The 23,311-nt window shown below is 44.4% G+C and overlaps 2 protein-coding genes across 2 annotated transcripts in view; both read left to right on the top strand.

The window, feature by feature from the left end:
- The window catches only part of T265_09063 (hypothetical protein), a gene marked incomplete at both ends in the record, with an annotated part of 30,566 nt that extends 27,863 nt beyond the window's left edge, over positions 1–2,703 (top strand). Inside the window, one exon of the mRNA XM_009175042.1 lies at positions 1,679–2,703. Within this exon, the coding sequence (XP_009173306.1) occupies positions 1,679–2,175 (497 nt within the window). The remainder of the gene's footprint in view (positions 1–1,678) is intronic.
- An 839-nt stretch (positions 2,704–3,542) lies between these two features.
- The window catches only part of T265_09061 (hypothetical protein), a gene marked incomplete at both ends in the record, with an annotated part of 85,204 nt that continues 65,435 nt past the window's right edge, over positions 3,543–23,311 (top strand). The window contains 3 exons of the mRNA XM_009175040.1: positions 3,543–3,578; positions 10,739–10,783; positions 18,691–18,903. Of these exons, the coding sequence (XP_009173304.1) occupies positions 3,543–3,578; positions 10,739–10,783; positions 18,691–18,903 (294 nt within the window). The remainder of the gene's footprint in view (positions 3,579–10,738; positions 10,784–18,690; positions 18,904–23,311) is intronic.

The following is a 23,311-nucleotide window of genomic DNA, read 5'->3' as shown; positions in this document are numbered from 1 at the left end:
CTCACATGTTGTAACCGCTCACCACCTGAAATTGATTCGACCGTGATGCTTGTATTGTGTTTTCCGATGGTTGAACGTTCCACAAAACAGCCCTTTGTTTTTCATGCAGTGGGTTGTTGGAAGACATTCCGTGAGGTAGTACTGAGATGTAATGTGTTCTGAATGTATTCTGATATCCGAGGCCAAAGTAAGAACTGTCTATCAATCTACATGCATGTCTTAGTGCCTACTCGTGTGCCAGCATCCTCATCACCACTCTTCGTTCTGGGTACAGCTGTGAGCCTGATTTCTACTTCAAAACTGCGCAAAACAGTCGCAGTGCTCATATTGCCTATGTGGTGCTCGCGGTGAAGCCCAGCGGCCATCTATTCTGCACCGGGTATGGTTGTTTTTTGTTCCAAACAAGCTATCTGCAATTTGTAATCTTCTCCAAGGGTCTAAAAAAAGAGGAAACAGAACGTGCGCTGTTGTTGTTCAGATGTACCAAGGAATAATCAACATCAAATCAGATTTGCGACCAAAATATAGGTGATTAATTAGTCGGTCACCTCGCTATACCCTTCGGATTCCAATCGAGTTTTGAATGTGATGGTTAATGTTTCTGCAGGGGGTTAGTATTTCATTTCACCGGTACGAACCAGCTAAAACAACGCACCATATTTTTTTCGCCAACCACAATGGTCGTGGGTTGCCGTAACCTTGGGATGCCCGACCAATGAAAATACACAAGAAGTTCACTTGGAACAACTGATTTTCAGTTTGGGAGCATTTAAGTTTGCGTCAGTGCTACTTTTCGTTATCACTGTACCAACCAAATTCCGGCAGCCGGCAAATGCTGCTTCCACTATATCCATGCCAAAACCGAAGTCAAACAGGCCACGAATCCGGAATAAATACGTAGTAATTTGTCACAACACTATTACTTTTTCAACGACTTACCCGTCGACCACGGCTACATGATTTTGTCGCCACTCTCTATGGTTTACTGCTTCTGCATTCATCGTTGATTTTCGGTGGTCAAGTTTTCCGCAGGAGCACGGAAACTGCAAAACGGTCTCTTTTGTTGTTTTCGCTTCACGTATGAATGTGCTGGCCATAACATCAGTTGTTTTCAGCCGCATACTCTCGAAAGACTTGTGGCTCCGATTTATTCTATCCATTTCAGTGGTAAAACGCAACTTTTTGCACAACCATGCTGACGCGTGCTTCTTTACAATAAGTCAGCGCAGTGTGCTCTTTTGCACTATCCCATTGGGAAGTCTTGGAGGGGTCCACTTGTAATCGATTTTCCAGTTGCTTTTTTGTAAAGAAGCATCGTCTGCTAGCCGCAGCGTTGTCCTACATCGGTTTATTTCCCCAGATCTGAGTAAACTGTACAGTGGCCTTATTTGCTATAGAACAGCACGCAAATTTTTATTCTCTGTCTAGTTTAACTGTTGTATCTCCTAACGTCATCACGATGGTACCTTTTCCTGGCTCCTCATTACAGAGAATTCTTTTGAGAGCATAATTTTGATTAGCCCCACAATTTTCCGAAAAGGTTTGAAAGTTATGGTCCTCTGGTTTCTTATTGGTGGCTTTCCCTTTTTAAGAGGTAAGATTTCCCGGTCGTTTCGTTCTTTGAACACTTCGTCACTGAATACGCCGATGCTGACATGTGCCCTGGGTATTTTTTCAGATTCGGATTGGTCTTTCATGCAATTGGACGATGGTTCCAACTTATCCAACCGATCTCGATCACCGACAGGCACTGAGACATCTTCCCGCTCGCTTTCCAGAGATGAACGTCATTTTGGTTTTCCGAACAGCTTGGACTCTCCCGTACGACAGGATCCCAACGACAGGCCCGTGAGCCGATCAGCTCGGTCAGCCCAGCCTGCGGTAGCGCATCCACGCGGTGCGACCGCCGCTGCCCTTGTTGGCGCCGATCAAACCACACGGGGTGTCGTTCGCCCGAACCCAGTAGAATCACGTCAGGTAGCGGCCCGTTGGAATGCCGCCGTCCATGTCAACGGTCGCCGTTCACATCGCACCAAGCAAAACGTGGACGCCCAACGTGCCAAATGTCTGCGCCGGGGTGCACAAGTCACCACTGGCTTCCAGCGCATTCAAGTTCGCTTGATGTCTGGCGGACAACTGCCTCAGGGACGCAACATCGCAGCAAACAAAAATTAACTGGGCTGCCTGTTTCAGCGTTCATTCGTGTCTCACTCTCCTCTTTTCCCAAAGTAACGTGCTAACTTCTGGTCGTTTGCTTATTTTTGGTCATTCGTGTGGTTGTCTGCTTCCCCTAAATGAAACCCCCCGTGTTTACTATCTCAGTCCGTTTGGTTGCTCGTTATTCTTTTCCTTTGTGTTGGCTATTTACCTCGTTACAGTTCATGTACTTCAGCGTTCTTTACCCTAATCACTCCATCATAACTTTGAAAACTTTAGCGATACATCAATCAAGAAATAGTCAAAAAAATTCTTCGCCTCTCGGCATTGATCTGTGGTTTACTATTTTTGTGCCGTTGCGTTTGTCTCTTTCTTCTTTGTTTTATTTCTTTCGAGTAGCTCATCTACTCTAGTCATCTTTCGCTCAATGTTGGTGTCGTCAATGCACACTTAAATGAGCTGCGTGCCTGTAGGCACGCAACAAAACAAAAAATACAGAAACATATCTTAGCTACTCAAAGTAGTGTGAACTTTTTCGATAATTTGGCTGATGCCTCGGCCACCCAGACTCGCTCTATTTTGCCTTTCGGCGACTGTCTCCTATGTGGAGATGAGTCAGCTCCAATGAAGCCTCAGAATGCCGCTCATCCCACCCGGACTGTGTAACCGAGCGAACTCACGGTACTTGCTTGCATATCGGTCCCTGTCTGGTAAACAGCGAACATACCCGAACCAATAAATTAATCCTGATAAAGATCAGATTTGGAAAAAGGCGTAGTTTGCTTCGCTGGGGATTACATGCTAGATCGTGGTGGCCAGTTAATGCTGTTTTGAAATGTTGGTTCCCCGAGGAGCCTACTATTGGTGATGTTGTGGAGATCCGTGTAAGGCAGGTCTCAAACGGGCCACTAAGCAACCGGAGAACTAGATATTCGCTCAACCAGTCACTTCGAACAATACGGGTATCCGCACACACGCGTATGGAATAGGAAAAGCCACCCAGTGGCACACTGACGATATTTCCTTGACCGATGACAAAACATCCGCGAGTGAACCTCAGCGAATATACCAACAAATAGGGTTTGACTTCCATTGTCTATCGATCGGCCATCACCGCTGTCATTGGCGTCAAGTCAACCGCTGGTTCTCTGGTTTTTGACTTATCGCGTTTTGGCGTTAAAAACACCGCTTCTTGACAGTATGCGTTGATAGACCTAGTAGTTCACTTTTTCAAGTCATGGGTAGCATGTGGTTCACCACGACCGGACTCTTCCGGCAGGTGTGTACATCGTGCTAACTAGACTCGTGATCATTCTTTTTTCGTTCACGTGCCGTTGGATACTGCGCAATCGGTTTTTGCTATCTAAACCGATGCCAAAACATAGATGGACGTTGAGGAAAAGGAGGACAAATGTGAGTGGGTAGGTGCAATACCACTTCTTTTCTGATCATGACTTCGGTGTTCGACGAGCTAGTCTATTTCAATTCGTTGTAGTACAGTTCCTTAAATGTGAACAGTTACCTCGGAAATATTTTGGTTCTAATTACCACGGTTTAACTCATCGACCGCATGACGATAGCCAAACGCACCAAGTAGAAAGTCAAAGACTTCATTTCCATAATTGAAGCTAGATGGAAACTGACAGCGGCAAGACTAGTTTAGCGCGACACGTCTCGTCTGTAAGGGCTTTCATTTACCCAGGGGCGTCTCCACGATCCGCCGTCAGCTGACCGGTGAAACTCCATTGCAGTAAGGATCATCGCTCCCGTTTATGGTCTCTAAACGCCTGGATCGAGTCGCACAACGGTAACAACCGTCCAGGAGTTTGGCGATAAGTCTGCGTTTTGTCTAATCGGTGGCTACGTGGATCAGCAGACGATGTGAACCACGAGCAACCTATCCAAAGCTTATAAGAGCGTGAACTCGAAAAACGCTATGTCTACACTGATTTGTGGTATGGACTGTGATGTAACATTCGGTGACCACGATGGTTCTCTATCCCTTGTAGAAAGTTTTGGCTAAAAAACGCACTGATATCCAGTTGAGTGGCAATAGTCGAGCCGAATCTATCAAAGTTTGAGCTCAGATTGCTGGTGGAGGAGAGTCATAAACGGAGTTAGTCGTGCAAGATCGCCTGCTCCAATGCAGATAAGCAAACTCACGATGAAGTCTAAGCATGTGACTCCTCTTCACAAGGTGGTATAGTTCGAAGTTAGACCGTGATCTGATTAGTTTACTCATATGGACGACCTTTCTGTAGATACGAAATATTTTCATAATTTGATTGGGGTGCTTGCTATGGAGAGTTTCGGATTACAGATTTATGAATGCGACATTTATCCTTGATTGATCCCAGCCAGACTCGACGGTGTGAATGCCAAACTATGTCCTGTATAACTACTCTACAGCGGTTTGTTCACAAAAGATAACAAGGTTGTCATTTCGCAAAACGATACAGATATTGTAGCCCTTAGTGTCCGTTGCCAATTGACTCAGAGGCATAGGGTTTGCAGGGTGTTTATCAGGTGTTTGGGATAAATGCCCAGATAAATTAGCTGTACTCGACACTCCTCATGTAGGTGGCGTTTGACCGTTCCTTGTAAGTGTCCGTTATTGACGTGACAGCATTTGTGCCAGCACCCAAGGGGCACTTGTGTTAACCGCGTTCCAAGATCTATCAAGTCCTTTTACATTGAGTTCAGACGCTTCTTCAAGTTGGTCGATGGTGGCAATGTAGCCATTAGAGCCACACGATGGGAGAACCAGTTTGAACAGATTTGTGAGCTGGATAAAAAGCTTCGGCTATGTGTTCCTCAGTCATTATAGTCCTTCCAGTGGTGAACCCTACTGGCTGGACATCTACTTTCACCCAATTAAACTCTTGCTCCATACCAAATGTTTTTTTAGGAATGGTAGTAGCAGTTCTCTTGGGGAAATACAACGTACCCAACGAAATCTTCTGTCTTCCCATGAAACTGTTTACCTACAACCTTCATACTGACCGTTTTCCGTCTCCAACTTTAAACACAACATGTCGGTTGGTCAAAATTGGCATGTTTTGGAAAAAGACACCCCAATGTGACCAGATGCAGTCGCACCTGACTGCAGCTTTCGTTGGTTGGTACCGTACAAACAAATGTAGCCAACGGTCCTAGTCTTCACCCACAGCACCTTGAAGGCTTTACACTGGTCAGGCAACGCGGTGGGGATGATGACATCAACACTGTTTCCGGGTTGTTGTGCAAGCAGCTTTGTCCGACTGAAAAGAACAAACAGCTGTTTACGTGCACCAAGCAAAGATAAGCAATACGGACGGCTTATTTTTAACCCTGCTTGAGCCTAAAGTAGAGCAAGGCCTTCTTGTGTAAAAAGAAAACAGCTGTCGTCCAGATTTTGCAAACGTACTGAAGAAACACAAAGCACAACATACACTAGGACGCCTAACCGTCCAATTTTACTGCTCGGTGTGCCTGGGCATGTTGTAAGAAAGCTGATGGGAGTAAACTTGTCAGAAGTTAAGTTCAGATGACATTTGCAAGTTATTGCATCTGTCACTCAGAAATGTGGTGGGCCATCACGGCTCGTCCACGAGCCCAAAGGTGACAATAAAACAGGCATCAAAGGTGCAGACAATAAAGCTAGGTACTCCTCATGTGTGTGAAATATGTTCAACATATTCCATCATAGATTGTACACGACGCCTGACTGTGGTCAGTCAGATAAGGGCCGAAAGTTACATAGGTTAGCTAACTTGTGGTAGGCTTTTCAGAACTTTTACTTGCTCCTGATTCCATATTAATCTCGTTAGCCCGGTTTGCTGGACGACAGAACTTAAAACTACCCACGACTTGTCGTGAAATGTGTACAGATTTCGGATGATGTCATCAAGCCTCACTATTTTAATTTGACTATAGAAGACTTGATTTGGCTACAATAGTTCGTAGTGGAAACTGATCGTTCTAGTGCTGACATAAAAAGTGCATTCCTCATATTTCGCATCAGGGTATTTCAATTTCCATCAGGTTTACTAGGAGTCACGAATAGGATGGGAAAATGCTGTGGCCCCAAGAGGAAAAATGCATGCGTGGTTCACAGTTTAGACGGGCTCAACCTGATCCTATGGGATTCGAGTGCCATTGGGGATCCCAGTTCACATGCTGGTCCTTTGTGATTACAATGACTTCACACATGGCCGTAGAGACTTTATCGTAATGTACCATTAACTGTCAGGCCCGCCCGCTTCTCAGGACGGATGCGTTTTTCCAAAAGTTTGCTGATTCTAGCGCTATCTGACGGCGTGCATAGTTGTTTTTTGCCACCCGATCTGCAGTAAAGAGAAACAAGTAATGTGGGATCCAGTGCACAAACCTTGTGGAAAAAGCTTTCCTAATACCTGATAGGACCAGTTAGTCGTGCCACTTTGTGTGTGAAACGGCCTGCGTCCAAACAATGACCCCATCTGGTGTTCCTGTGTTATAGGGGCACGCGAGTACTCCATATCAAATAAGATAACGATGGTGATTCCTCCTGTCAATCCACGACAATCGGCGGTTATTTATCTTTTTTTCTGACTACTCGTGAGTAGCGTGATTTACGCTTGTTTACTATAGCGCCGTTGCACGCCCCCCGGGTTTTTACTTCCGCCCGCACCCTAGTTACTAATGTCAGGACTTTTTTGCCTGTCCGTCTTAGCTTGTGTTCTCGTGTCAACTCCACCTATTTTCAAGTGTCTGCTCTGACGGACAAACAGGGCATCGGGGAACCGGATGGTAGATGAGCGCCTATTCGCTACGCCAGCCCGACTTGGGAGACATTACGGTCGCGTTGCATCTCACTTGATAGTGACTTTTGAGATTTTTAGGCGGGCCTAAGTGCGCATTCCAATTTGACACGTGGTACGTGCTGCTCAGTCACATTGTCAGCTAGAGACTGTGGACAGTTTCCGTTACCTCCCGAACATACTGACTCTTCTGCACCGTTATCTATGTATAACTTACACTGTTTGACTGCCTGTCTCCAAAGTCCTGCTACCTCATTGCCCCCTTTTCCTGCTCCTACCAATCGCACTATTACTGACTGTACGTTCTGCCTAATTAATAGTGTTCATTAACCCATTTTTCATAGAACTAGTTCTCAAAACAGCATCTACTACCCTCGTCCGTCTGTTCCTGCTGCCTACTGAGTATGAACCGCGCATAGACCGATCGCCTGTAGCATCCGTAGCCGTCTGGATGTTACAAATGATATTTTCCTCCACTTGAATGATTCCCTGTCTAAAAAATCTTTCTATGGAATGTAGGTGTGCAAAATCACAATGGCATACTTGAATGCATTGACAAATTACATAAATTCAAGTAGTGGATGAAGTAACTGCTAACCCACTGAAAATACCAACCGAAAACGTCACTCATTCCTGAATCACGGGATTCACACTACGCGGTTACATGTGTTAACTGGCTCCTCGCATGACAACTTCTTCAATGGTCTCATTCATCTTGTGGAGTTATTCTTCCTCTGAGCTATGTATTGATTGTTGCCAACTATTTGGAACGTGAATTAACAAATCTATCTTTTGCTCGCTTGCTTAGCTTCAGTTCGCCATACTCGGTCAAAATACCAATCATATGAAATAGTAAGTGTTTGGTCTTCAGTAATCCCCGCCTGAGAAATCCCAGTATACGCTTGCTTCCCCTCTTCTTTGGTCACTTTTGTCAGTGCCTCCTGAGCACGTCGATTCTATTGAACAAAATGCCGTTTTTTAATGACTCGTGGAACTGCAATTTCTACCTATATGATGAATGTTCGTTAAGCTATAAATTTTCCCCGTGTTACCGTGAAGTCCCTCCCCGGTTGGGGGTCAGTGTTCTGCAGTTTCAATAGCCATGAAGTTGTTAGTGTGTTTTAGCTGACACTTGGCTCCTTCCTCGGACGTTATCCTCACTGTGTTCATTATTCTAGCAGGAATCTTGTCTCCAGTCAAGCTCAAGTATTTTGAGTGTGACTTGTGGCCCAACCAGTAGCGAGTGATTCAGAAGTTCCGTGTGATCGCGGAGAAGGTTTGGGACTTTGACCGGTTGAGTCATGAACAGGGGGAGGCTGAAAAGCCCCGCCTTTATTGAGCGTCATCAGATGAGCGCAGAGGGATCGGACGCATGGCCCGTTGGTTTGCATTTTCAGCTGTTAACCCCACGTTGTAACTCAACTAGCTTCAAGTAATCAAATGTCCTCATGAATTCGAGGACTGAGATGTAAAGTGGTAGGCCAGTTTTCTGGGGATACTAAGTCAAACAATGTAGACTGAGCCTACCTGATGAGTCCCAAGTAAGGCGAAACCGGTCGTGAGCCGTCAAAGAATTTTCAACATCATTATGAGTAGTGTGTGTATGAGTAGTCTGACAATGTGGTTTTTGAACTGAAGGAACAAGCAGTCGGTCCTGCTGCATTTGGTTTCCTACACATTCAGAATCTCTTGTCCAGCATCGCCTCGTTCAACGATTGGTTATTACATCAAACATGACTTACTAGATGGTTCAAGTTAAATCTGCCTAATCCTCCTGGTCATGTTGTTCAATGAACTGGAAAAGACGTAAGCAAAGATCCGTCTGAATTATTGCTTCTATTAGCTCTGGATTAGGAAAAACTAAGATGGTTGTCGCAGTTTGATAAACTGAAGCGATTAAAAGATGTGTGGACCAGTCGCCTCGTGGACCAAGTATGATGTGGCTAAATACGAAGGGAATGTACGCCCTCCATTCATGCATTAAGCGAATGCACAATTCAATGAAAATAACTATAAAGACGGACTGTTTGGATGGTTGTTTCACACTAGATTACATAGTTGCAAGTTAACTGCACCTTTTGTAGTATGATGTGCAATGCTTTCCAATTTGACAATTTATTGCATGGGGGTTTCTTCTAGCCTTGTGTTTCAGGTCAACTATTTAAGTCCCACGTAATGAAGTTTCTATGAAGATCAAATGATAAACTATCATGAAGCGACTTCCCAAATTAATGTGGACTGGAACAATTATCCCCTTTAATCCAGTTTACTAAGCGCATCTTTCCTCACTGCGCAGTGATCATAGTAGGAGGGAGGCCTTTTACGTAACAACATGATAGCATCGTTTAAGCCCAATATACTACCCATAAGGGTGCTGAAAACTCTCCGAGAATCATAAACGAGAGATCGAGCTGGATTCATTTGAGTGTCCTGTCAAAACCAATTTCACGTGCAGATGAGAGTAGTTGTGGAACATTACGGCACATATATTACCAGCACGACAGCCTTGCATCCGTGCTAGAGAGAGGCCGGCTGCAAATGGAGTACGTTGTGTGTTGCTGCGATCTGGACATGTTTAAATCTGTTGAATCCGCCCATACTGCTTCTCAACATGTTCTTTACAAACAAGTTTCTTCGCTAAAATCTCTCCCCTCTGACAAGCAAATTTGTGCATATGCGTAAAGCATGATAAACATGAATGCGAAATTCCCGTCTAAAGCTTTCCAACTATGAGTTCAGTTATATCAGTTAGTTGGAATTGGCCGTAAATGGATGATTGATTGACGAAGGCAGCATGAATATTTTCACGTCACGTTTCTGAAGAGGTTGGATTCAAGTTAATAGTGATCCCTTCGGTGTTACAACCGCGTTCTGGAGAATGATACCGGGGCGATTGGGTGGCTTCCGATAAATGACGTTGAACGATTCGGCCAGTGATACGTATCGACCAAATGGGTCTTAGCGACGCTTGTCATACGTTTGATTTTGCGGCATCCAATATACTACGAAAATGCTCAATCATTGTAAGACAGACGCTGAGTTGTACGACCTACTTAGTTTGCACCACATTTGCAAATAAAACATTAGATGATAAAAGAAGCGTCGTGAACCGGTACCTTATCCGTAATGTCAGTTTTGAACAAACGGTCACCACCAAAGTGAATCCTAAGCTGTGAGGCACATCCTGTCATTTTAGAAATGGCTCAGTTTTCGTGTGATCGTCTCGAAAGCTCAATCGCTTCCGAAAAGTAGCTTGAGGTAGGCGGACAGTTATGATACGGACGGAATTCCTCTCCTTCCTTTCGTGCCAGTCTGTTTTAAATGTCTCAGTACAACTTTGTCCGGGAACCCGTTTGATTCCAGGTCCTATAGATGCCATTCAGATTGCCTTCATTCTATGTTATCCGTCCAAGTTTTGTAGGCCGTTATCCAGACACTTAATTTAGTTTTTATTATTGAATTTTCACAGAGCTGTGGAAGTCTCTCTACTCCCTCAAACAAAAGGTTCTCGGTGTACTCGACTCTGGAGGGTAGGGTTTGGTCTCCTAGTTATTATAAAATCAAGAAACTGACTGTGTGTCGCTGAATTCCTCCGCAGTAAATTGGGTTACTGAGTTGTCCGAATTAGAAGAATTAAGTAGCTCCCGCATAATAGTAGTTGAACCGAAGATCATAGAAACGTTATCAATATAACGTTTATAAAATGAGAGATATTCAGTTAGGTTGAAGTGTTGATACAAATATCACCTAAAAGGGAGCATGCTAGAGATCCCATTGTTATTTCATCTCCTTGTTTGAAGATGGGAATCGTTTATCAAGATGTTTGTTGGATGTACTTCCTAAAAGTAAGTCTTAGCCATAATTCTAAGATCGGTACGCGTAGTGTGATACCCACCTGGCTAATAAAGTAGAAGGTATTATCAACAGTTTCGGATAGGTGTATTTTGGTAAGGATACATCTAAGTGACGCATCTGTTTGTTGCTAAGGTTGTGACTACAACCAACGGTCTCGAACGTACACATTTGTTTCGATGCATGCTCATGCACACTGTCCCGCAAACGAGCAGTTGCATGATGAGTCTAACTGTTCATGTCGAGTATGAAACGTAGAGGACAGCTTTGCTTGTGTGCCAATAAAAGCTCGTACGTGCAAGGAATAATGGTTCCCGTTAATATCACATTTGTGTACTGATATGGTCACGATTCGTTTAAACGATCCGTAATTTATGTCTCCACCTTTTTTCTACTGTCCCTCTTTTGTGTTCGCGGAAACTTGGTCTCATAAGAGAGCAGCTTGAACACCTTGTCTTTATGATGTGTCTTATCGAGAAGGACTTCGTTATATCTGCTGATTCGCCTGTCTGTTGTATCTGACTGCTGACCCGTTCCAGTGCATCACCATCGGCAGCATGACATCCGTGTTCAACACCGATGCTTCATTGCCCTGGCTCCAGTGCCTACTGTCGGAAAAAAAGACTCACAGAAGGGAACACAACGACTATACACCGAACAAGCGAGCGCATGAGTGCGTGCAAGTGCAAGAATACAACAGTCTCAAGCTATCTATTGGAGGGACACTGTATGAACCTGGTCTAATGCTGACGCACATGGTCCGGCTTTGGTACGAGGCTGTGATGCGCTGCATATTGAGGGGGCGTTGACTGTCTGGTCAACACCTAGCGGGGCTGGGAGTCTCAGTAGATTTCAGGCATTCCGTGGCTGCTTTCAGGAATCTGGCCGTCCTGATAGACTTGGACCCAGATTTTGTCTGATCCAGTCAAAACCACACTCTATTAAATAGTTCCGTCTGGCTTTGTAGCTGCTTTGGAGTTGTGGGCTCCTACGGAACACTGGGACCATAACTATCAAATAAACCAGGCTTGAATTGATCTAGTCTCTCATTTGATGTAAACGCTGGCCACCGGATCTGACCTAAAAGTTTTTTCAACTTAGGTGTCGATTTCTAAGTGGTTCAGCTTATTACAGACAAATTGAAGAATTCTGCGCCCAAAGATGGTAGTTCAAATGGGATACCGTCAAGCCCCAAGTTCAAAATTTATGGACATACCGTCCTGGTTGATTTGGATGGAAGCTGAGGTAGACTCCAACATTTTCTTCAACTTTCGTTGCTTTTCCTCCGTTTCTCGTTTTGGTTATTGAGCTCATGACTTTACCGAATTCCTCTGCTCACCTTAGATAATTCCTCAAATCATACAGAATAGATCGCTGTTGACTTACGTCAGCCCTCTTAGCTCCATTCGAATGGTCACATGAAAATACTTATGCTGCCTTCGCTAACCACCCATTCCTGTACGACAATTCCCAACTAACTAATACAACGGAACTCGTATTTCGACATCTTTAGACGAATTTTTTCTCTGTGGATATAACTCCATCTGCCACCCGAGATTTTACCAAGAATAGTTGCTCGCAAGTGCTTAATGGTAGACAATACATGTTTCTCTTTCCCAAACAAGGCCAAGCATAATAGCACCCTACCTAACCTCATACTGGAACCAATGAAACCAGACCTTGTTGATCAGTGAATTTTTCAAATAAAGTAGGCTACTTTCCTAAGAACTGTATCCTTCACGAAGACCGCTATCACCAACGTACTGTGACTTCTTCCGATTCTAGGGCGAAATCAGGTCCCTCGTATGAACAAACCAGCTAAAAATGAATTTCACAGAGCAGAGAGATTTTTGTAACTGATGTAGTGCGTCTACGGTGTGAACAATAGGCAAAAGACCTCTTAAAAGGACGCCTCTTTGAAAGTCCACAACACGGCACCCCACCAGCCACGGCGAAGTGTATGCGATCAAGTGAGCTCAGCTTACTTCCACACAAGACAGATCTCCTTTCCTGTTGGTGGTCCCTCGCATAAAGGTGGCAACAAGTCTACGTCAGTGTATGAAACATCACTTTATTCAGAGAAAATTGCATATCCATTTTGTACAAACTACTCAAATATCAATAAACAGCTTGTTGAAAGTAAGCCCCCTTTTAACGAATCGTATAAGAATAGTTAGAGCCTGTGGGACGGGTCCTGGAACAATGATGACTACCACCGAGAATATCCTCCTGAAGATTTCAGTTTTTCGGTTCCATGAAGAGAATAGCGAGTCGTGGATATTTTCGAAAACCATAGTTTTAAGAACACGTGTATAGCACAGCGAAGTGAACTCTCCAAGTGGTCTTGAATACATAGACGGCTTGCTTGTCTTCTTGAGAAAACGTACTAACTGTAGTCACCAGGCCTGCATTTTCGTATTCTTCTTCCTGTCAGACAGCTTTGTCAAACTGATCAAGTTTCAAAGGAGCCTAACTGAAATGCTGGTTTTGTCCTCTAGTTCTTGTGCAGACGGTGGATAGCTGTTTCTTGTGAATTCACCTATTCTCATGATCTATTCCACACGAGCATGTGAGTTATGCACTTTTGCTCCGTCAACTTGCCATTGTGTACGGAGTTCCCCTATCCTTGAAAACTCAGGAATTTCCACGCTTTCAATCTATCTGTTTGTCATTGTAAACAGACGTGAAGGTTGACATTGCCATTGTCCACTAGACTAATGGCTGTCAGAGACAGATGTACAGTTTGCATAGTAGATTGGCATATGCTACAAAGGAGGGATGGGGGTACATTCCCTATCGATCATCCGCATCCGGCCCATAGTTTTGTCATACAAAAGTACCCAGACCTCTCGAGGGACAGGCGTGTGCCGTTATAGGCACGTGCACGATCGCTCGCGCATTGTTTGCTTCACCGTGGTGCGTGTGTGTGTGTTGACCCACATATTCTCTCCTCCCCCTAAACAACTTCCGCTTATGCACTTCCCCTTCCCAACCCAACCCAATGAACACCAAAGTAGAACACACTCGACTTCCCCTCTCCTCCGTTCTTGTACACACTTGGGCAGATTGTAGACAAAGAGTCCAGCTGTTTTGTGTCGCAGTCTTCTTGAGAAACAACCTGCCTTGGTCGACACGGCTGGATTTAATTCATTCTCTCCGAATGGACTTTATTGATCATAATCTCTCACCCGAGCTTGAGGAGTGTTCCCCGACCGCCTCCCAGTGAACAAAGAGTGGTCTAACAAATAACTGTGCTCACCATTTTCCCACTAGCACGATGGCGAATTGGAGCTATTAGGTTCGCATACTGATGGGAGAACAAACATGAAGCATAAGGACAGTTGCGGTTGAACTAGATGTCATTAGCCTTCTCGCCTTCATCAGCATAAGATGCCTTCCGGAAGTTCTCCTGGATATCATGGCCCATATTATAATCTTCAATATCTTTTGTTCTAGAAGGCACCACTTAGTAGAGGAAGATTTTCGAATTCACCTCAAAATTATGGTGCTAGCCGATCACGTGAAAATGTGTAGGACGACTCCGGAGAACAGTGGCGTTCTTCAGCCTAACGGTATTAGTACACACCTTAGCACACCTTAGTACCTTAGTGTGACCAAGTTCAAAAAGCTATGCTTAAGTCGTCATACATCCTTGGGCAAACATATTTACGCAGGGGGGCTCCGCTGCAAAGGCAAAATACTACCTTAAGACTCTTTAGCGGGGATTTTAGAAGCTAGAGTCCGCAGCTTTGTCCGCATGCATTCATCCTAGCGAGCTTGCCAACCGATAGTCCTCGCTGAAAGGTAGTCAGGCAACGCATGACTGACCGCCAAATACCAGCGGCAAAAGCAGTAAAAGTTGTTAGAATTTTGGCTTTTATAAATGCTATGTGAGAACCTTCGCGTGTTCCTAGGACAACATCGATGCTCCCAAACAACCTGGTTATCATCGATCAATTTCTAAGTCAGCTATACTATTCTCATTTCAACTTTCTTAAGATTTTACACAACTATAATCGGTGATGGCCACCTGAAACTATCTCAGCAATTCAGTAGTTGGGCTGCAGGTAGAACTTCATCAGGCATCATCATCATCATCGACAGCATGACATCAGTGTTCAACACTGATGCTTCACTGCCGTAACGGGCAACGAGATGAATCAACTGAACTACGCTCATTTCATTTTTAGTTTGGTCTTCTTTACTGGCCACTTTCACGAAGCCACCTGAGGCTCGTTACAAACACTTAAGCCACTGTGTGATAAGAGGCGAAGTAAGCATAAAAACCGGACCACTATCGTTTTTGTGACTCCGTGGATATAGTATCCACTGTTGTGATAGCTCTGGAAAACTTCAAAGTATACATCTCTCTGAGCTCGCTTTTTGCCCACTAAAAACACCAATGAACTCAACGTGTTATTGGTTGGGAGGCTTGTGTGTTTGAATGTGCTCAGCTGTAGACGAAGTATGCAGAAGTTAGACCAAGTGATGTTAGTCTCCAGGTTGGATTAACAACCGGCTCTTCGGGACTTTGCTTTATTGTGGACCGGGTATTACCCGCGGTATATTTCACAAAAGCGACTTGACTTCTATGGATGAGGAACGTCCTATTCTAGATGCCTTGAAAGTGTCTAGCTTCACATTACAAATCTGACTAGACTTAAAAACTAGACAGCCAAGGTAAAGCGTTTAGTTTTGTCTACATTGACGCACCCTACTGAAGGTATGATACAAAGTGACCTGGAAAGGCGCTGTACCATGTTAGTGTTATTTCCATACGAGTGTGCATTTCCTGAAAACGTGAGATTCTCATGCAACGTCTGCCGGATCACTTCATGTCTATATATTTGACTGGGGTGCTCCACCTCATCAAATTATGCAAAAACCGTAATGAACTGCAATAATGCTGTCCTGCCCACATCAGTATAACTCGGAAATACTTGAATTGGTTCAAGTGAATTACTCCGAACTTTGGTGAAAATAATTTCATCGTAATATGGAGCTCCTAAGCACCTCGGAAGAAGGTGATTCAAGCTCCATATGTCACAGCTGGCTTTCCTGACTTGTTTTGGCTACTTATTTTTCTTAACCAAAGTTGGAAAGTTCTTAAAGAAAATCCTTCATACTGAGTGCGCAGTATTTACAGGATGTGATGGATTGTATAAATTTCACCTTCTCGTTGAAGCCGGTAAATAGAAAAGGAGGACCGTGAGTGGTCATAGAAAATGTCATTGCACAATAAGCATCAAAATAGCTAACCTCGACCATCAGTTCTAGCATGGGGTTCTTTGAACTTACAGGAAACATGTTGAGTGCCACAACCCTGACTTTGGATGATTGTGACTGTCTCTCCTTCCATCCAGTGACTTGGTGAGAAAGTTTGGCGACCAAAAGCGAGTAACTGTCGGTTGAGGCTGTGTCCCTCGCCGAGCTAAGGAGCTGTTGTTTTGCTTAGAGGAGTCCCTGTATCAAATGGGAGCTCAACTAAACAGCTCACTACTTGAACACCAGATTGTATGTATTTGGAGAGTAAAACATGGGACTGACAGAAACTCTCTCCTCTTGATGGACCAGAAGGGCGAAATCGGCCGTTGGCTGGTGAGCAGTTTTCAGCAACCTTGTGAATAGCGTGTTCTCTCAAGAAAATACTACGCTGCCAACTTGTCTCGAATATCAGTCCGAATGAAACTTGAGGTAGCGTTTGTGTAGCACATTCAGTTGACTAGTGAAATTCACCTGAGTTAACATATTCACTTCCTGTAAACCAAAAAACCGTGTGAACACTCTAAATTCTATGGATCTGGGTGCAGTTAAGACGCGAGGTCATAGATATGCCACGACTTTCTCGTCCCACTCTCTCAAATGGTCACAACTTATGTGAATCGGATTACACTGCTCTTGCACAATTCTACTCACCTACGATTGCACTGGTGTCCGTCCTCACTGCGCATCACGGCCTGAACGACGCAAAAGAGGACCAGAACAACAGTCGTTGTTAATCCTACAACGTTGCCGGCATTTCGTACGGACTCGTTCAATTTGATTGCGCCGGAAACTTGCTGACTAGTCCGTTACTTTTTTTCAGTAAAAACCCCGGTGTCAAACCTAGACACAGCAACTGCACAATTTGGCTTGTCAGCACCGTGGTGATGAGTCATCCGTTTAACGTTGTGCCCTAAGCAGGCTACACCGGAAGACGGTCAAGCAGATGACAGCAGGGTTCACGTGTGCAGCTTATTGATCTTATGTTGTGTGCTTGCCGCGCTACACAGCCACCGACCCGGCCATACCAACATTGTTTATTACTTAGACTGCGCGCGTGCCTTCCGGCTGACACGAGTAAGAACAAAGACCACACGGTGAATGGTGGCTGCACAAGGCCCGAAAACACGCTGGGGCCTGTGGTGCGTGCGCTAGCATGTCAGTTTGCTGTTACCAACTTAACTGTTGCTAACCCTGGCGTTTATTTGAAACGTGTTGCCGCAGCACCAGTGTGGCTTAAATATGGGGTAGCAACCGCACAGTGGCAGCACAGACTGCGGCCACTACGTCTGCTCTCTCATAGTCACATGCTACTGAGGCAGTATCCTGAACGTACTATTCCAGAAGGAATGTCTGCTTGAATAGATAGCATAGCCAGTGTGGCGATTATACCAATTTCACCAAAGGGCACGGGCTGCATTTTCTCGAAGTTCTACAGCGCAGTCGAAGGGAAGTCAAACTCTGGCAGAACGAGGAATAGGTTAGCGTGTTGTGTCATGCGTCAAAGTAACACATCTAACCAGTAACATAGCTTTTGGGGAAGCCAAAGGGTGGGTACTAGAACAGACCCTTATTTGACGTGCCATCCTTATCATCATGGTGGATGACAGCATTAGTACTGATACTGACGTTCCACTGACGCATAACCATAGGGTTTATTGTGAAAACCGAAAGAGAAAAATCCTAAGTTGGACCACCACAACCATGATCAAGTGCCTCCAACTCTTAAATGCTCATGCAGACAACCTAACTAGAAACCGCCAGCACCAACACCACCGACATTAGCCAACTCGCGTATCTTGCAAATGCAGGAAGCGGCACGAGGATCGCATCTTGGGAAGAGGACCGAGTCACCTGGTCACAGCTTGCCCATCTTGCGAATCGTTCAACTCTGCGGGTTTCGCGTCAGACTACATTCAACTCTAATGGCGTTTGTTCTTCGAAAGGCTTCGGTCCTTTTATCTGCTCAGAGAGTACAAATACAGTCGATTAAGAACCCGGATACCCAGCCATTAAAGCGTTCAGAAGCGGTTGTCATGGTGAGGTAAGCCCACCAGTTTAATGCGTTGCAATCTTAGTGTCTACACATAGTTGGTGATTGCCCCAGACTAATTTATCTCAGCCGTACGATCCATAGAATTTCGTGCCTTTATTTCATCATTATATATCAGTTTCATGGATAGCTCACCCTCAAGATGTCAGAAGTTCGTGCAACACACTATCTCATAGCCATTTAATTGAATAACTGATGTTTCACGCTGAACCACGATTCAGCCCGATAAAAGACAGACTTCATATAAATATTGACATTTAAGTCAAATTGAACTGCACTCGACCGAATACCGTAGCAAGCCGATTTAACTCCGCTTCAGAATGCGAAACTAGGGTGTAGTCGTCCGTATACAGAGGCATACGGAAATCAGACTTGTGTAGAAGAGTTTTGACCGGGAAAACATCAGACTGGACTGATGAACATCCAACCGGTAATGAATTGGTATACTCCTTCGTAATGAATCATTCGGCTTAGCTCGATTTCTTCCCTACCCAGGCATGATCAAGAACGGAATAAATGGCGCATTGTGAAGAAACTAAACTTGTCAATAAGGGTTGTGTAGAATTGCTTGCACTATTCTTTTAGACAGAAATCAAGGAGAAGATGTGTGAAGTCCAAATCCAAACCGATAACAACAGCGTCCATTCCAAACCAGTCACCGATGTTAGGAATACTCCCAGGATCGACGAATTACTTTGGGAAGAACCACACCGCAGGCAAGAAGTGACGGGTGAAGGAGTACATTGCCTGTCAGCCCGTGTGAGAGAATCTAGCAAGAACAACACAGATGGTTCATTTGTAAGCCCTGAAGACGTGTTACTCAAGGACTAAATTAATCGAACCCATAATTCGATACTCCAACTGCGAAATAATCTACACACAGGATATCGACCGGATATATTTGGCACGCCTCAAAAACTAGTGTTTGGTTTTCTGCATTAACGGAACTTCCGACCTGTAGTTCACCCCTGTTGATAGCTTTTGAGTATGCCTGACAGTGCGCCGTTCCTATTTTTCATGAGCTCACGGCAGCCATATTATGTGAGTCCCCAGTATCGCTAATTTCATGAAAAGTGTACACTGTTTTCTGAGGAATGAATGTCACTACTTTACCGGAACAGAACCCCTTTAACATCATGTGCCGATATTGGCTTCGTTAGCAGCTGTCCCACAAGAACACTTTTTACATATGGCTAGACGAAACAATCGGTGTCTCAGAACAACAGCTCGTGCGGGTTGGTGTTGGCGAATCCGTAATGAGGCAGTTAGAAAGCGTGTTTTCGGTTGTGTAACGGGTACTTCCATTGAAGAATGTGTCCAGCACCAGAGGCTGCGTTGGTTGGGACATGTGTCACGTATGCCGAACCATCGTTTGCCGAAGAGAGTGCTGTTTTCCATGCCCAATTCAGAGTGGCGTAAACAGAGAGGTGGCCAACCTTTGACTTAGCATAGGAGTATGAAGGAGATCACGAAACGCTTGGGTGCTGTCGGTGCTACTCGCCTTCCAGGATGGGGACCGCGTGATCCTCACTGTGCCTGGTTGGAGACACTACAAGATATGGCTGCCAACCGGTGTCAGTGGCGTTCTTGTTGTCAGTTTCTATCCAGATTGCCTGAGTGAATGTCTGGAGTCATAGGCACCTCGGAGTGATTGTGGTAAACTAGCACTAAGTCCCTTCCCCATCCACCTTTACTCTTTTCTTTACAATAAGGCTTTCAAATAAGTCATGGTTGTACGGCAGTGAAGCATCGGTGTTGAACACTGATGTCATGCTGTCGATGATGATGATGAGACGAAACACACTACTCATGAGTGAAATTATGAGTAATGTGTTAGCTCTAGACACTGTAGGATGATATCTCGAAACGTATGGAATGCAGCATCAGGCGACCTGGTTAAGCACATCCAGTGGAAGGAACCCATTATAAAAGAGAGATTCGACTGGATGCAGTTGAATCTTCTGTCAAAACCAAATTCGTATGCTTATGAGAAAGGTTGGTGAACATGGCTGAGTTGTTTGCTATACTATGTCGTATTAGACCCAGTAAGTTAGTGCACATTATCAAGTTATCTTCTGTCCCAAATTCGTATGCTTATGAGAAAGGTTGGTGGACATGGCTGAGTTGTTTGCTATACTATGTCGTATTAGACCCAGTAAGTTAGTGCACATTATCAAGTTCCGAATCGGAGGCCAAACATACATTTACAGAAAAATTCACGTGACATGTGGGTTATCATTCTTACACTGTTGACCAATCCGTTCTACGCCCACCTGATGTACTACAATGTAGAAGAAAGACGCTGCTTAAGGAAGCTTCATCACATCTTCAGTGCCTGCAATTTCGAATGTTTCCGGACCCTTTGTGAGGATGGCTTGACTACTTTTACGAAGCCAGGTTGCTGAACTAAGTCGAAACCAAACCAGTTTGTCAGATTCTATGAAGAGGAAACTGAAACACGATTGTCAACACCGATCACTAGTGTAAGTGTATTGCTTACTTTAGCTGCATCTGTACTGAGAAGCAAAAAAAGCTGGCGGTTAACTATGCATCTGTGCATTCTCGTTAACGACTCAAGCAAACCATACCTTTAGGAACTAGTCATAAAAAGTGGCTAGTTCCACACTGTCCTTGATCGTCACATACCAGGTGACCCAGGAGGCAGCGTAGATTAAAGCCAGAAATTGACGAGCTAGGAATAGGGCTTTCTAATATATTTTGGCTTTGTATACGGTAGTGCTCAGCCAGTGGCTTAGCCTCGGAAGCAACCAAATTATCGTGAAAATCTGTGCTTTGGCTTACTAGTCTTCATAGGGCGCGACTTCCTCCTGAACCAGTTTCAGCCGAGTAGAAACACATTAAAATGAAGGAATAAAACAATCTGACCACTTGTCTATTAATAAACCTATAGTGAGACCACATCAGGGATATTCGGTGCAATGACATATGCGAGTTAGGTAAGCTATATAAGCTGGAAATCATGACAGTGATTGACCACACCTACTCTTTTAGGTTCGGTGACTTCTATTACTCCATTTTGTTAATTCCAGTTTGTCTGACATTGAGGGATCCCAGTTTCAAAAACCTCCTTGTTTTTCTCCATGCACCCAGCTGATTGTGCCTACTCGTCCGGCCTTCACCATCACGAACATCACTAAGTACTAGTACCTTTCATGTTGTGAAACCAAGAACAGTTTTAAATTTTATCATGTATTGGAGATTTTTCCGAGTCTGCATGAAATTATGAAATGACAAGGGCAAATAGGAGATCCCACGGTGAACGGAGTTCAAATCTGGATGTACTGTTGAGAGTTTATATAGACCAGGAGGGGAAATGTCAATAGCTGTTTCAGGATTGGGAACACCAGAGCGGGCAATTAGTCTCTGAATGAATGTGTTTCAGTGCAACAAATATTTATACGTTGAAGAAGTGCGGAGTTCACTGTCAAATTTCCCGAAAGAGATGCATCTCCGGTTAGACATGAGTTAAATCTGCAAACATAGGCGGGATGAAGTAGTGCTCGGGGTTTTGTTTCGAATGAGGAGATTACTTTTAGAGATGATGCAGTACGTTCGTTTATTTGTTTAAAAACATCATAAACGAGGGATTCAGCTAGGTTCCAGGTGAGTCACCCGTCAAAACCAAATTGATATGCAAGTGGGTGTAGTTCGCCACGTTCTATTGAGATTCCGTCCCGTCAGCAAAGTCGATCTATGCTGAGAAACTGAGAATCCCCGTACAGCTGCTTCGTTCCTAATAGGAATTATCAGCAGTGCACACCGTATGAAATTCCAGGGAGTTTCGAACCCGTGATCTCCCGGCCAGTAGTTTGAACACTTAACAGTCCGGCTACTAGCAGCCGACCATCAGTGGGGTTAGCTCACACCTAGACAGGATGGAACCAAGTGGTCTATCTATGCCTTGTCCACCCACTAGTCATTATCGAATAGCCAATGGAACGTAAACCGAGAATTTCTAGTAACAGAACCAGGAGATTCTCTTCGTATGAAAATGAGGAATTTCAAACATTTCTGACAGACCAGCACACACAATCACTCTAAAACAGCATCCGAGAACAAAAACAGCTTGATATAGGGAAGGAATTGCATCGTACTGGTAAACTAATTTGGTTTCAACGGGGGATCCAAATGAATTTCAGCTGAGTTTCGTTTATGTTATCCTCCATCCGCCAATCCGATAAGCCCCAAGAAGGCCGAAACTGGTCTTGGGCTGTCGAAGATTTTTCAGCAACCTTAACCAGCAGTGCTTCGTCGGTTTAGGTAACAGTTCAAACGATGTTACTGTAATGATGCTGAAATGGGTCGAGTTTATTTGCCGACGCGAAATCATTCCTACAGATGAGTCAGAATTACGACAGAATGTTTCTCTGACCAACGTAATCTGACATAGTCAAACAAACATGTCCCACTCGCTGACTTTAAGGGCAAATTGTGCTGTTGAGATAACGGACTTTTCAAGATCGACTCCAATAAAATGCCCAGTTATATTCGCCCGGTTGGAAGAGCCAGCGTACCCAACCCCTGCTGAGGAAGAATCTTCCGATGACAATTCACCGCTTGGGATGTGCATAAGCAGTGGGACTTGTTTCTCCGAGTCTTTCTGTTGGAAAAGTGGAAAACAGCTGGAAACCATTCTATTCTTGGCACGTGCGACCTCATGTTTCGATACAGGCTCTCCCAATAGCATATCCAGAGTGGATAGGATCGAATATGATGCTGGCGATAATTGTTGCCACTTGTTGATAACATCCTCTGAAATATGTGTTAACCTACCGCGAGTTAAATTATAAAGCCTCTGTGGAGTGGCTACACCACGCGGGGGAATTCTCCCCCACTTTCTCTTCTAAAATGAGAATACCAATGAATAAACTGGCTCAAGATAAATTTTGTGTTATGGAAAACACAATTTGTGAAACTCTCCGCAATGTCCATCCTTCTGGAGTCACCGTATTTGATCGGTCCCGCCGGTGATCGTTGTGGGGAGAGGAATTCTTATTATACCATTTTTAGATGAGAGAAAGCGGTAAAATTAAGGCAAATGGTGGAACAAGAAACAGGGAAGAGACGAGTGCTCAAGATTCACAGTCCAAAACAGAAAACGGGGCACAGAAAATGGGATAAATCATCGCGAACTAGTCTCACTGTTTTAGTCATAGTTGAATCAATTTAGCGAAGAGCTTCCGTG

Source organism: Opisthorchis viverrini (assembly GCF_000715545.1).
Source record: "Opisthorchis viverrini unplaced genomic scaffold opera_v5_252, whole genome shotgun sequence".
Classification (NCBI taxonomy): Eukaryota; Metazoa; Platyhelminthes; class Trematoda; order Opisthorchiida; family Opisthorchiidae; genus Opisthorchis; species Opisthorchis viverrini.
The sequence above is the reverse complement of the archived record's forward strand: the minus strand, read 5'-3'. Positions and strand labels throughout refer to the sequence as shown.